Genomic DNA, 13993 nt, shown 5'->3' with positions numbered 1-13993 from the left:
TGATGTTCCGTTTATGCATTCTGCTTGAGTAGTAGAATTCTTTTGAGGGTGAAGATGTTCGTCAAATCATCAAGGAATCATGGCAACATTTAGATTGTTGAGCAAACCACAATTTTCTTTCTCAAGAGCAATTTCCCATTGAAATGTTACATTTAATCGGGTAAAAGTTTGTGAAGGCTTCCTGGTGTTTTTCACAGCTCCCACTCACTTTCGATCAGTTTCTGGAAAGATGCTCATTCTTGATATATGCCATTTAGCAAGCTTGGCCACACTGGTCCAGCCTTTCATCCACATAATAATAAACGGCAAGCAGAGGATGCCATTCATAGGCAAGTAACCTCTGGTCTCCATTGTTCTACTAATTAATTATTGTTGATTGGTCTGACTTGCTGCACATTGTTTCAAAGCATGATCAAAGTGAGCCTCCAATTAATCTACTAAACTAGATGTCAGATTAGTACATTCTTGTGTGCTGTTATGAAGAGTTTATTTTTCAGCCCCCAATAAAAGGGTTGAAAAGAATAGTGGCTTTAATATACCTCTGGCCGGTCAGTCTAAAGGTCATTCTCCAAGACATGCAGATCTTTGTGAAACAAATTGTGGTATCTTGTTTAAATCTATGTGAATCCTTCATCCATTTTGTTCAATATCATTCCACAAAAATGGACCATTGTCAGCCATAAACAATTAATAAACACATTATACAGATTTATGCCCTCCGCTATCTTAAAATAAACCTTCAGCAATCCTATGCAAACAATGACCAGGGCCGAGCTAACATCAGCTGATTTCTGTGGCATAGCTAGACACATTCTAAATTCCTTTCCACCGCCAGTATAATTTAACTTAACAGTGACTTAACAGTGCCCAATATTATGAGCGATATCACTTTTTATATAACAGATGGATGAGTTTTTCATTCCATATATTTTATAACCATACTTTAATGCCCAAATAGGTCATTGCGAGTTCTCAAAAATCCATTACACTCTACTGTAATCAAGAAACAAAACCCAAGAAAAGGCTATGCCAATAAAGGGAACTGAATCCACAAGGATCATTGGAGTTTACACTTTCACCAAATAGTAAGCCACTAAACGTAGGAATACAGGCAACCTTCCTTGATTGGCTCCCATATTTCCAGGTAGAGCTACAAAAATGATAATCTTTGATTTTTTTTCATAACCAGCCAATATTTAATATATCACTGAGCCCGAGACCAAGCGTCTACTTGCATTTTAATATCTATGGACTTATTTATCTATGGACTGTTATAAAAATAAGGTTATATTACTAATGACGTTCAGGAAGTTTCATGTGCTTATGAAAACTTTTCTTAAATAAATGAAATCCTTACGTAGAAAGAGTAGATTTATGGATGACTGTATGCAGTTCATAAGAAAATTGGATATAACAGGAACTGAATTCCAAATACCCGGAATGAAATGCCTGGTATATATACTAGCCTGTAAGAAGTAAGGATTTTAATAGCATGCAGTGAACAGATATAATCATTCATAGTATAAGGGAATGAAAAAAAAGTAGCTGCAGCTTATTTTCTCAAATATTATTTTTTAATAAATGAGCCAGGATGATGTGGTAGTGGATGAAGACTAAGAAACCCTCACCCTACTATGCAGCCCTTACGTTGGCCCAGTCACTCCTGCTCAGTCTAACATACCTCGCAGGATTGTTGTAAGGATCAAACAGAGGATGCAAGAATGGTGTTATATGCTGCTCCTTCTCTCAGTGGGGAGGAACACATGGTATAAATATGTAAAATATTTAGATAATATTTATGCTGCCTATCTGGAGACCTGCCCAATTGTCTCAAAAAATTTTTAAAAATAAAAATAAAATAATAAAACAAGCTATAAAAACAAGCTAGGACACAAAAACAGCATAAAACACTTTATGCAAAGATGCCTTAAAAAAAAAAAAGATAAACTAGGTGTCCAGTGGAGTGCCACCACAGAAGAAGCCATGTCCTGATCACTACCGTTCTCACCTCTACCGGTTACCGTGCACAGAGAGCAAGACTTGAGGCCTGAGACTGGTGGCCTGGACAGCATGGGGAGAATCCTGGACACAGCCATCACTTGGAGCAGCCAGTATGGATCTCTCAGCATGGGGGTTATACAGTCCCTGTGCCCCAGCCCTTTATAATAGCCTGGCCACCATTTTTCAGACCAATTGATATTTCTGGACAGTTTTCAGTGGTAGCCTGCCATAGAGCATTTTGCAGTAATCAAACCATTATGTGATCAGGCCACGGATCATCATTTCCAGACTCTGTTTTTCAAGAAACAGCTGTAACTAGAGCATCAGCCAAATCTGATAAGAAGCACAGTGTTCCAGGGACCTTTTAAAACATTTGTTGCTCATCAATACAGAACACACACACCCCAAATACAGGATGGGAATGATCCCACTAAAGTTAATCATTTTCATATATCGTTATTTCCATTGAGACAGTGATCCTATGCAGATGCTTAAGTGTTCCAATTACTCAAATATACATTTTTAAGCCACTGCATTTCTCAGTTTTTCTTTTATGTGCAGGGGGTGGGGGGAGAGCCTACCATAATGCATGTTGTCCATGATCATTGGAGAGAGTAAGGGAGATACCTTCAGTGAAGTCTTTCAGGAATATTTTCAATTGTGAATTTCCTGCATTCTACAGCAGGTTGGACTAGATGACCCTGGAGGGTCCTTCCAACTCTATGATTCTAGGATCATATACAGGTACTTGGAGCATGTGCAGTCTCTTCCTCTTCTTAATGCTGCTCATTTCCTGTCCTAAATTAAGAGTGTGGAAAGAGATCACAACTAGTTAGTCCTAAAAAGAAAGAGGAATTTCACTTTGCTCTCTGCATACTGTCTTTATGGCCTGCATAGCTCAAATCACTTGGAGGGAGGCCTACATTATTATTAAAGGATCTATACTGTGCTATTAACTATGAAAGCATCTCTGTTGTGATTTCAAATGAGGATTATATTTGAAATAATTTTTAAAACTGTTGGTCTCTGTTAATTGCATCCCCCCCTCCCCCCTCTGTCCTATAGTTCTCTGTAGTTTCTCTGCAAGTTGTCAACCTAGAGGCTGGACCTGGAACTCTCCTGGAGAGTTCTGATCTCCAGACTACAATTCAGTTCCCCGGGTAAAAATGGCCCCTGGAATCTATGACATACCCCAGTGAGGTATCTTCCTATCCCTGCCCAGGTTTTACCTTCAGATATCCAGGAGTCTTCCAGCCCAGAGCTGGCAACTCTAATATTTCTCACAATGAATAAAAATGTATCAAAGATTCACAGTCCCTTTTTTGCCTTCTCTTTACCCCATGCATCAATCCCCCCCCCTCTCTCTCTCTTCCTTCCTTCCTTCCTTCCTTCCTTCCTTCCTTCCTTCCTCCCTCCCTCAGGGCAGTTTACAGGGAACAGGAAAAGATACAGATAACAAATGGTAACAGGTGATAACAGTAATAACATTATAACAACAATAACTTAACAGGATCACAAAAATAACAATAGAAAATGGTGGAATTGCAAGAACCTCAGCTCAACTCTTACAGCTAACCAGTGGGTTAGGCAGATTAGTGTCAGTTGTAGTAGGAGGAGAGGGGCTTGGGGGCCAATTGGAAGCAATGGTTTGGGTTGACATCAACGAAATGCCTGGTGGAGGAGCTCCCTTTTGCAGGCCCTGTGGAACTTTTTAGGTTCTGTCAGGGCCCTGATCTCCTCTGTGAGCTCGTTCCACCAGGTGGGGGCCAGAATGGAGAAAGCTCTGGCCCTGGTTGAGGTCAAGTGGGCTTCCTTGTACCACCAGGAGTTTGGTAGTAGTAGAGCGCAAGGCTCTTTGAGGAGTGTAGGTGGAGAGGCGGTCCCTCAGGTATACTGGGTCCAGACTATGTATGGCCTTAAGAAGTATGGCCTTAATTCTGCACAGGATTCTATTCATTGCTTCTAAAGTAGTGGTTCTCAACCTTCCTAATGCCGCAACCCTTTAATCCAGTTCCTCATGTTGTGGTGACCCTCAGCTATAACATTATGCAAGTGTTCTTTCACAGAGATTAAACCAAAACTGAACAATGGCATGAAGATCCATTCTTCCTGAATATAAATTGTATATAAATTGGCAGGTACCTTCAGGAGAAGCAGCAACAGTGGCGGTGCCCTCTCCCACTGGCCAAGCTACTCACGCTGCCACGACCCCTATGAAAGGGTCATTCGACCCCCAAAGGGATCCCAACTCCCAGGTTGAAAACCACTGTTCTAAAGCATTGCTTTAAGACACAATGGTTGTGTGAATGTTGCTTTAAAAGAACGTTTATTTTATCAATTAAATTAATAAAAGGAGGCCCAAAGCAATTTTTGAATGTTTGATTAGATGAATGGCTAATAACAACCACAAGCAAGTCCTGTAATTCACAGGACTTGAACATAGGATTGCCAACTCCTGCTCGGGAAAGACCTGGAGATTTGGGGTAGAGTATGGAGAGGGCAGGGTTTACAGAGGGGAAGGTCCTCAGTGGGTTATAAATGCAAGAAATTCTGTTCTCTAAAGCAGCCACTTTCTCCAGGAGAACTTACCTCTGTAGTCTGGAGATCAGTTGTAATCAAAGGACAGCACCAGGTCACGTCCATACACATATTCAACAAAAAGAACACTATAATCAAAACAATTTTCCTTCCTGTGCAAGCCTGGCACAGAGCATAGCAGATCTGCAAGACTAATTTACTCCGCTTCCTTCCTTCTCTCATGGTAGTTGTACTCCTTTCTTCCTCTGCAGTAGTAAGGCTGGGGGAACAACTTTTTCAGGGATCCCAATAAAATTGGATCCCTTGTTCCATTCATGTGAACCCTGGAGAGTCTTTAGATTACGGATGGGCATGAACTGATGCATGAACTAAAATCCGTACTGAATGTAAGCTGGGCTAGAGTCCAGGAAGTGATGGTTGGTGAAGCATGTACCCCACAGATATTCCCTAAATTTTGCGGGGTGGTTCAAGAAATAGATTTATCTCCTGCAAAACCCAACACTGATGCCAGAAAACATCCAGATGGTTGGAATTCTCTCCAGCCTTGGAAACACCAGTTGGGGCCTCCAAGGTTTGACAGACAAGGTTGGCTGCCAGTTAGAAAGCTCCCATTCAGCTGTACGGGATCTGAAAACTATATAAGGAGTGGGCAAAGCCCTGTGTTCCCTTGTTGGGGATCTGCAGTGAGTAAGAGAGATCAACAATGTATTTGCAAATTTGGAAGTTGACCACCTTCAGCTTCATTGGGCAGGGAGGGGGGATTGCTTTTCACTGTGTGCCTTGGTACCCAGCCTTGCCACTCATGTTTAGCAGAGAGGCGGGTTCATCTGAGGAGGACTTTTATGTTTTAAACATCCTCACTCCTTTTGGGCTGTGTGTGATGTATTTACTGGGCTGGGGATCCATGTGCCATGCCCAGCATGGGGCTTTACTTTGCTTCTGTTGAAAGTTTGATGCCTTTAGCTCTCACACGGTCTGTTATATATACTCCTGACCCACACCTGATGTCTCCCCAAAACCATTTTCCTGGGGGCATCTTCTTGAGGTGGAGGAAATGTACCTTGTCCCTACTTTCAAGCTTGGTGGGCAGGTAGAGGAGAGCCCCTGTGAGTTTGGAGTCTTTAGCACCTCGAAGGGGCATTCTTCTGCATCCTGAATTTCTCTGACCAGTTCAGTCTGCGTGAGGCTGATTCAGTTTGGGGTTTGGTCTATGGGCCACTACGGATCCTGAAATGAGCTGCCTTTTCTTGGTCTGTGTCCACCCCTACTTTAGATTAAAGAGAGGGCTGTGTTCTGTGTCAATCTGGTGACATTTACTTTGAAAACAGCTGCCACAGAGCCTCAAATCCATTTCCCATTCAGCGTAATTGTTCCCAAAATCAGAAACCTGAAAAAACACATGGAATTTAAAACTGGTCATGTCCTACTTGAAAACAGCAATCACAATAAATCTATCCCCCTCCCTCCAGCTTGATTCCCAGATCCAAAATTATATTTTAAATAATTCTTGGCATATGCCCCTAGTGCTCACCCTAGTTCCTGTTAGTGTATAGAGAGGGAGAAGCACACCATTTCATTGTAACCTGTACGCTAGAACACCAGCTTCAGTTTGAGCTGCACATCCTATTGAAGCAAATAGGACAAATTAGTTATAACAGTATAACGTTGTTTCAGTGTGGTTGTAACAAATAACTTTAGTTGAACTGGGGCCTATATTGTTAGACTTAGCAAAATGTTGGTAGCATTATTTATTTTATTGACTTTAAAATTTCTCCACTTTCAACCTTATAAAAGCTCATTATTTTTTAAGGATATTTTAAAGGATCATATAACAAAGCAGCTGAGAGCAAGGGGGCATGTTTTAAGTTTTAAAAAGTGAACAATCCAGCCATGCTCCTCCAAGCTCCTACAACTAAAAATATCTTACAATCTTACAACACAGGCAGCAGATGAACTCTCTTAGGTGTGTGTGTAAGGGGGGAGAAGTACATTGGGAGGATACCACTGAAACAATGGTGCTACTGGAAAAGGGAATGAGGATTAATAAACCTGATGTACCTGTGGATGCCAGACTTTGGGTATAACCTGGGGATCCCCCTGTTTTACAGTTCATCTCCATTTGACAGATATCAGTTCCCCTTGAGAAAATGATTGCTTTGCAGGGTAGAATCTATAACATTAGACTCCACTGAGGTTCCTCCCTGCCTGAAATCCTGACCATTCCTGGATCCACCCCCAAAATCTCCAGATATTTCCCAGGATTGGCAACCCTAATTGTACCTAATAGGAATGTTTAAAAAAGAATGCATATAAACTTTATGATACTCTAAACTGATATCTAAATGTTCAGTATGAATTTTACATATATATCTGTAACAGTGGGAGCTGTTATATAATTCACTGAGGTCTAAGTAGGTGGAGAGTGGGTGGGGCCTGTCAGAGGCAGGGCCCAATCCGGACACATGAAGTGCGTCCCGATTGGAGCCTGCCTCTGACAGGCCACGCCCACTCAGAACTTTGGCCCAATCATTGGGGCATAGTTCTGGCAGGGCCCACCCAGCCAGGGGCAATCTGGAGACATTGCTGCCAGTCTCCCCCTGACCACTGCAGGAAGAGGGGGTCAGTAGGGCTGCCAAGGGGGATGAGAACAGAGGCTTGACAAGCTGTGCCAGCCCTTTTTGCCCCAAGGTTGTCCTAGCTGTCATGTCCAACTGTAACTTCCTTCCCTTTGCCTCAGAACACTGACAGAGCTGGCAGGAGGCTGGTGAGTGCTCTCCCTCCTCTCTCCCTTCAGGCCTGCTCGGAAGGAGCCTCTGACAGCCCCTGACTGAGGGGAGGGAGGCATTTCCTTCTGAGAGCAACACAGGGGAGTCTGAGGGCATTCCTTTTGAGGGTGGGGAACTTCCCCCTTCTGCAAAACAGTTGGCTGACAGGGAGGCCACAGAAAAGCCCCTTCTCATTTAAAATACTGCTCTGGCCAGACACAACCAAGCCATGTGTATTTCTTCTTGGAAAGTCTCAGCAGATTTGAAGGCCTACTGCACAGCGTTAACCTGCAGACAAAACTGGAAGCTGTTGCGGAGGGTCTTTATTCTCCTGTTTCATGTGCACAACAACCCTGTGCAGGTCAATGTTTCTTCTCCACCACAACCATGTCTGTAGTAGCCCTTTCTGCCTGGGGAGCTGATATTTATACTCTGCAGATGACCTGTAATTCCAGGAGCTCTCCAGGCTCCACCTGGAAATGGTTGCCATGTAATCTCCCCCTAAGAAGAGTCTCCAGTCTGATTTTCCCTTCACATATCCGAAGACATAGCTCTGGAAAGCTCATCTGTAACCACTATGGCACAATACCCAAAGGTCAGTCCTTTCCCCCACTCAACAAACATTCCAAACCACAGGTTCTTGACATCCATATCTCCACACCCATGCCCTCATTTGTCACTATGCCACCACAACCTCCCACACAACACACACATTCAACCCCATGCCCTTACAGACTGGACAACTCCTCCCCTTCCTCTCCTCATCACCAAGCTCTAGCATCCATTATATTCCTGGATACAACGGGCTTTGCCCCTAATATATATATATATATCTGTACACCGCCCGTGGCGCCGCGGGCGCCACGGACTAAATAAAAGAGTAAGCCCTTGGAAGGCGGGCTGTGTCCGGGATGAGGAAGGGTGCCGATTGGCCCCTTCCCCCGGACAGACTATTGGAGGGACCAATCGGCAGGCGCGAAGCGCCTGCCGATTGGTCCCTCCAATTCCTTGCCGAAGCAACTGCAAGCCGCGCGCAGCGCGGCTCGCAGTTGCTCCTTGGCTGGCGGCCTGACGCCTCGGGAGGCGCGAAGCGCCTCCCGAGGGGTCAGGCCGCTGGCAAGGGAGCATCCGCCAGCCGCGCGTAGCGCGGCTGGCGGGTGCTCCCTGCCCGGCGGCCTGACGCGGCCGGAGGCGCGAAGCGCCTCCCGCCGCGTCAGGCCGCCGGCTACTGAGTCCCCGGCAGCCGCACGCTGGCCGGCCGCTGGGGGCTCCCTGGGCGGCGGCCTGACGTGGCGAGAGGCGCGAAGCGCCTCTCGCCGCGTCAGGCCGCCGCCCAGGGAGCCCCCAGCGGCCGGCCAGCGTGCGGCTGCCGGGGACTCCCGTCCGTTCTTCCCACGGACCTACAAAAATGGCCGCCGCCGCCGCCAGCCAGCCGCCAACGACGCAAGCCATCCACCAGCCAGCCGCTGCCGCCGCCAGCCAGCCCTCGCCGCCGCTAGCCACCCGCTGCCGCCGACAGCCAGCCCTCGCCGCCGCCAGCCAGCCGCCGATGCCGCCGAAAATGGCCGCCGCCGCAAGCCAGCCGCTGCCCCCGCCAGCCAGCCGCAGCCGCAGCCAGCCAGCCAGCCACCGACGAGAACAATGGCCGAAAATGGCCGGGAATATCCCCCGCCGCTGCCGTCAGCCAGCCGCTGACGCCGAAAATGGCCGCCGCCGAACATCGCAGACCTCCGCAAATGGCCGCCGCCGCCTCCAGCTAGCCGCCGCCGCCGCCTCCACCCAGCCCAGGATGCCCCGCCGCCGCCGCTGCCGCCCGCCAGCCCTCAACGATGCCTCCGGTAAGGTTAGCTCCTTTTCTTCTTGCTGCCCTTTCTGCTTGCTACCCTTCCCTTCCCATTCTAGCGCCCATTGTATTGGAATTACAATGGGCTCTTTCCCTAGTATATATATAATTACCAAGTATTTTCAGTTGTATTTGAAAAACAAGGGAGAGGGTCTTGACCATTTACTGTAGGGCATGTCTAAAATCAGTCCATACATTATTCAAGTGGTATAGGAGACATTTTTGATCCCATATTATTCTAATAACATTTGTAGAGAGGAATCAGTCAGATGTGCCAAAAATGATCAAAAGCTAAACGTTGCTGGGTTTTCCCCAAGGAAATCTCTTTTTACAAAGCAATGTGTAATGTGTATAGACCAAGGCATTAATCAAATTCTAAAATCAGTTTGAAAATATCCAAACCTGATTTCTACTTCCACAAACCATGAATCTTCACACTCCACAATGCTAAATATTAGGATAGTAGATGTTTTCCTATAAAATGTGCATGCTGAACTGAGGTCAATTTGCACCTGAACTCTCTTTTCATATGTGTCAGCAGATTGCTGCTGCTTTCTTGAAGACAAAAGAAAAAAGCTGAACAGCTGAAAATAATTAATATTGAACCTGACACATCAAAAATGTAATTTGTCACTTGTGATTATGGCCTGTACCTTTAGTTTTATTTTTACATCCATCATTGCTCTCCCTTAGCTATCATTAGATTCCACATGGTTAGAATTAAGGCTGACCTGTGACCCTCCCTTACCAGATCCAAATCACTCCATGGCTTCAAAATCAGAGCCTAAACTGATTCAGCAAGAGGGGAAACGAACATATGTAAGCTTAGTTAGCAATAATGACCATCTTGTATTCTGTAGGGTGTCATCTTTGATGTGTGTGACTTGGGCTCTGTGTTAAGATTAATATTCTGTGATTGGAGGAGCCACATTCCAATGTAAACAAAGAAGGAGTGTGTGTGAGTGAAAGCATCCAATAGTGTTCATTGTTTCAAAATCAACAGAGCTTTTGTTTGTTTGTTTCACTTCTTCTCATCATTTCTGTTGATGTTACTTTTTAAATTTAAAATAGCTTGAAGCATTTTCTGCAGCACAAAAATATCCCATGGATTGCCCAGAAATATAGAATGGTACACAAATTGTTTCTTATAATATTGAATAAGGAAAACAGCGGTTATATTGCTTTAAACTTCCTGAAACTTTCCAGAATATACAGATTCTGACAAAACTGAATTCAAAAACATCAAGAATCTCATGAACAGAACTACTTTGTCTAACATAAAGGCCCCTGACTCACGCAGGGACACAAGTTGACACGGCAGAGGAGCAGGTCGCAGGAAGAGGTGTGGGCAGGACACATGTAGGGGGCATACGTTTCTCAGTAGCACAACGCTAGGAACATCAGGCCATAGGGGCCAAGAAGGTGCAGAGCTCTTACAAGGCACCACGTGCACCAGCTCCAGCTTGCGCCTGGTGCTGTGGCCAGAGAGCTTTCTGTCCATGGCAACAAGGAAGGAGCCAGAAAGGCCAAAGAGGCAGAGCAGCAGGGAAAGCGGCTGCAAGGCGAAAGTGGTAAGCCTTGGGGCTTCAGCCTTGGGGTTCCCAGGGTCCCCCCCTGTTGGCTCAGACCAACAGTGGGCCAGGTTTTGTGAGTTGGGAGCCAGGCAAAAGTGAGTGGGTGTCCCCCCGCTCCAGCACGCAATAGACAAACAAACAAATAAATAAATACCTTCTTGCCAGGCCCAGATCCAATCAGCAGAAGGCAGTGGGAAAAGAGGAGGTGGCCCGACCAGGTTCCAGCGATGAAAGCAGCAAGTAAGGTGCTGTTGAGGGTGAGGGTGTTCCAAGCATGGCAAAGCATTCTCAGGTGAGTCCTCTTCCAAGGAAGATGAGCATGATGTGCTCCACAATGGGCGGTACTGGCTGGAGGCTGTGTTTATGCCAGGACTTTCAGCTTGGCTGCATAAATGGAGGGCGGAGGGAAAGTAAGGCAAAGTGGGGGAAAATGTGAGGGAGCCACCAGGTAAATATACTGATGCTGATGCTCCTCCAGACATTCATTTGCCCAGGAGGTTGCGGGAGTGAGCCCTGGAGGGCTACTCCATTGGTATGTTTGCGTTTGTGCAAATAAGCCAAGAATGGAGATGCTGGTGGGCAAAGGGACCCTCTACCAGGAAGGAGAAAGGGTCAAGAAAAGAAAAGAAAGGGCCTCACATTGGCTCCCACACCAGTAAAAGTAAAGTCACTCAGGCCCCAGATACAGCACTACTCAGACAAGGTGGTAGCTGCTTATCTGTCAGCCGGCTTTATGGAGGAATTTTGCATCCGTATACTGGCCCATAAGTTGTGGCAGACAGCGGGAATCTTCAATCCAGAAGAAATATGCCAGCAGTCATCACTGAAAAGGTAGCTAAAGAATGTGCAGCAGGGAGAATAGGAGGCCCATTTGTGTCACTCCCTTTGCCTAATTTGAGGGTCTCCACATTGGGGGTGGTGCCCAAGGGAACCCCTGGCCAGCATAGGCTCATACACCATTTATCATACCCAAAGGGTGAGTTGGTTAATGATGTTATTGATCCAGAACTTTGTTTGGTCAAGTATACCTCATTTGACCATGCCATGGCCTGTGGCAAGGAGGCTCTCATGGCAAAATATGATGTCCAGTCAGCATTCTTCCTCCTCCCTGTACATCCTGAGGTTTTTTGCCTCCTGGGTTTCAAATTCTGCAATCATTGGCATATACACAAAGCCATGCCAATGGGTTGTGCCATTGGGCCTTTGAAACCTTTAGCATGATTTTAGAGTGAGTGGTTAAGGTCAAAGGCGGTTTTAAGGAAGTTACCCATTATTTAAATGATTTCCTGTTCCCAGGGCCAGAAGGGACTTCATCCTGTGAGGAACAGCTGAGAGATTTCCAGATGCTGGCAGAGAAACTTGGGGGTCCTTTGGCTGAAAAAATAAAAGAGGATCCTGCCACCCAGCTTACCTTTCTGGGGGTATCACTACAATGCAGCAGGTAGTTTGGGCTTTGAGGTTTTCTATGATAACTGTCGGTGTGCTTGTAAGTGGCTTTTCCCTATTTTGGTGCCGGTGGTCCTTTGGAAGCACCACTTCACTAACAAACAGGTGCTGTTTTGGTGCAAGAACCAGAAGGCTATGCGCATAGTTAACAAACAGACTTCTAGCTCTGAACGGATTATGCGGCTTTTTAGAAGATTGTTTCTCTTATGCTTGGCTGAAAATATTACCTTCAAGGCACAACATATATAAGGTGTTAGGAATGAGGTCGCAGATGCTTTATCGTGTTTTCAGATAGACCATTTTAGGCAGTTGGCCCTCCAAGCGTGGCCAGTACCAGATGAGTTCCCAGTCAAACTCTGGAAACTTGGAGATTCCCGGGGTTTGCTCGGGAAGCAAGCCAGGATTCTCCTTGGCTGATGGATGAGGCATTGGTATTGCAGCACCTGACTCATCTCCGTAGCTTAGGCATTGCTCCAAAGTCTATAAAGGTCCACCTTGCAGGCTTGACATTTTTTAGAAAGGTCTTGTGACACTTCATTCATAGCCCATCAGGTGGTGGACCCAAATTGTTGAATAAAAGCTGTGGCCCTGTTTTTAAGCCATACAAGTCAACTTGTGTGCACATCATTTGTTGCCTAATTTGCCATCCTGCCAGTCAAAGAAGTTTGTGATGGTCCTCGGTTCGCAAGGCACACATATCACAAAATGAACCAAACCACATTTTCCTGTTTTTTGCTCATTCCCAATCACTAAGCTTCTTTTTGAGAAACCCAAATTAGACATTGAAGATATGCCAAATAACATGATTGTATTTAAAAGAGCATTCTGCTTTTTATGCTGGAATAGTAGCTGAACAGTGGGGAAGATATTTTTTAAAAAATATATGAAACAGTAATACAGATTTTTAAAAACCTCTAGTGAGCAATTATCAATTTTACTGGCTTAAGGCAGTAACCATGCTCTGAAGTTTAATTATTAAGCACCTTTGTGCAACTGGAATGCAACCAGATGTGAGTTCAAACAATTTTGTACAGTTCTGGGATGGAGGAGAAACACCTTCTATTTTATTGTTTAGAAAATATTACTTCATAAACTTTTGTCAAGAAAAAATATTATTGCTCTAGGTAAAAAAGAAGTACCCTGTACCCAACAAAAGGATGGAAACTTTTAAGTTTGTTTTGACTCTTGACTACATCTGAAACACTGGAATGTAATAAAAATTATAGGGCCTACAACTGAAATAGGTTTAATGATGCTGCTCCTTCTCCTTGTTCTTATTTTAAACTACAACTTAGACCAGGGGTAGTCAAACTGCAGCCCTCCAGATGTCCATGGGCTACAATTCCCATGAGCAAATGCTGGCAGGGGCTTCTGGGAATTGTAGTCCATGGACATCTGGAGGGCCGCAGTTTGACTACCCCTGACTTAGACCAATAAATATTGCCATTTAAAAAGGAATTTTTGTTCAATTTAAATTATTTTAAGAAGAAGAGCTGGGGGGGGGAGGGGTTTATACTTTATTTTTCACTACCCAAAGGATTCCCAAAGTGGCTTACAAACACCTTTCCTTTCTTCTTCCCACAACAGACACCCTGTAGATGGGGCTGAGAGAGCTCTAACAGAATTGCTTTCCGAGAACTGAGAACTGTCACTAGCCCGGGGTCACCAGCTGGTTTCATGAGGAAGAATGAGGAATTCTTCTAGATTAAATGCCACTGCTCTTAGCCATTACACCACACTTACATTTTCATGCCCTGGTTTGTGGACCTTCACTTCTTTCTGATTCTAATTTAATTTTTAACTGAAGTCTTTCTTTCTTTCTTTCT

General features: G+C 45.2%; 1 protein-coding gene and 1 long non-coding RNA gene across 2 annotated transcripts; one reads left to right on the top strand and one right to left on the bottom strand.

Annotated features, from left to right (window-relative positions):
* Positions 1-2410: 2410 nt before the first annotated feature.
* On the bottom strand, positions 2411-5921 carry LOC143837670 (uncharacterized). The gene is made up of 2 exons (XR_013231045.1): positions 4591-5921; positions 2411-2799 (listed from the first exon to the last, which is right to left on the bottom strand). It is a non-coding gene; the product is annotated as an uncharacterized LOC143837670 (long non-coding RNA).
* Positions 5922-8712: 2791 nt separating this feature from the next.
* LOC143823362 (uncharacterized) lies at positions 8713-13648 on the top strand. Its single transcript, XM_077309653.1, has 3 exons — positions 8713-9142; positions 10887-11013; positions 12018-13648. The coding sequence occupies exons 1-3, from the start codon at positions 8713-8715 to the stop codon at positions 12040-12042; spliced, it is 582 nt and encodes a 193-aa protein (XP_077165768.1). The 3' UTR covers positions 12043-13648.
* The last annotated feature ends 345 nt before the right edge of the window (positions 13649-13993 follow it).

This window comes from Paroedura picta, chromosome 1, assembly GCF_049243985.1.
Source record: "Paroedura picta isolate Pp20150507F chromosome 1, Ppicta_v3.0, whole genome shotgun sequence".
NCBI lineage: Eukaryota > Metazoa > Chordata > Lepidosauria > Squamata > Gekkonidae > Paroedura > Paroedura picta.
Note: the sequence above shows the minus strand (reverse complement) of the source record. Positions and strands in the feature narration are given on the sequence as shown.

What these genes read in the sequence shown, in the direction of transcription:
- LOC143823362 (XM_077309653.1), top strand. Translation starts at nt 8,713, where the DNA reads ATGGCCGCCGCCGCCGCCAGCCAGCCGCCAACGACGCAAGCCATCCAC. An exon ending in AGCCCTCAACGATGCCTCCG is followed by an intron (nt 9,143 to 10,886) that starts GTAAGGTTAGCT and finishes CCTTCTTGCCAG; the next exon opens with GCCCAGATCCAATCAGCAGA. An exon ending in GCATGGCAAAGCATTCTCAG is followed by an intron (nt 11,014 to 12,017) that starts GTGAGTCCTCTT and finishes TCCTGTTCCCAG; the next exon opens with GGCCAGAAGGGACTTCATCC.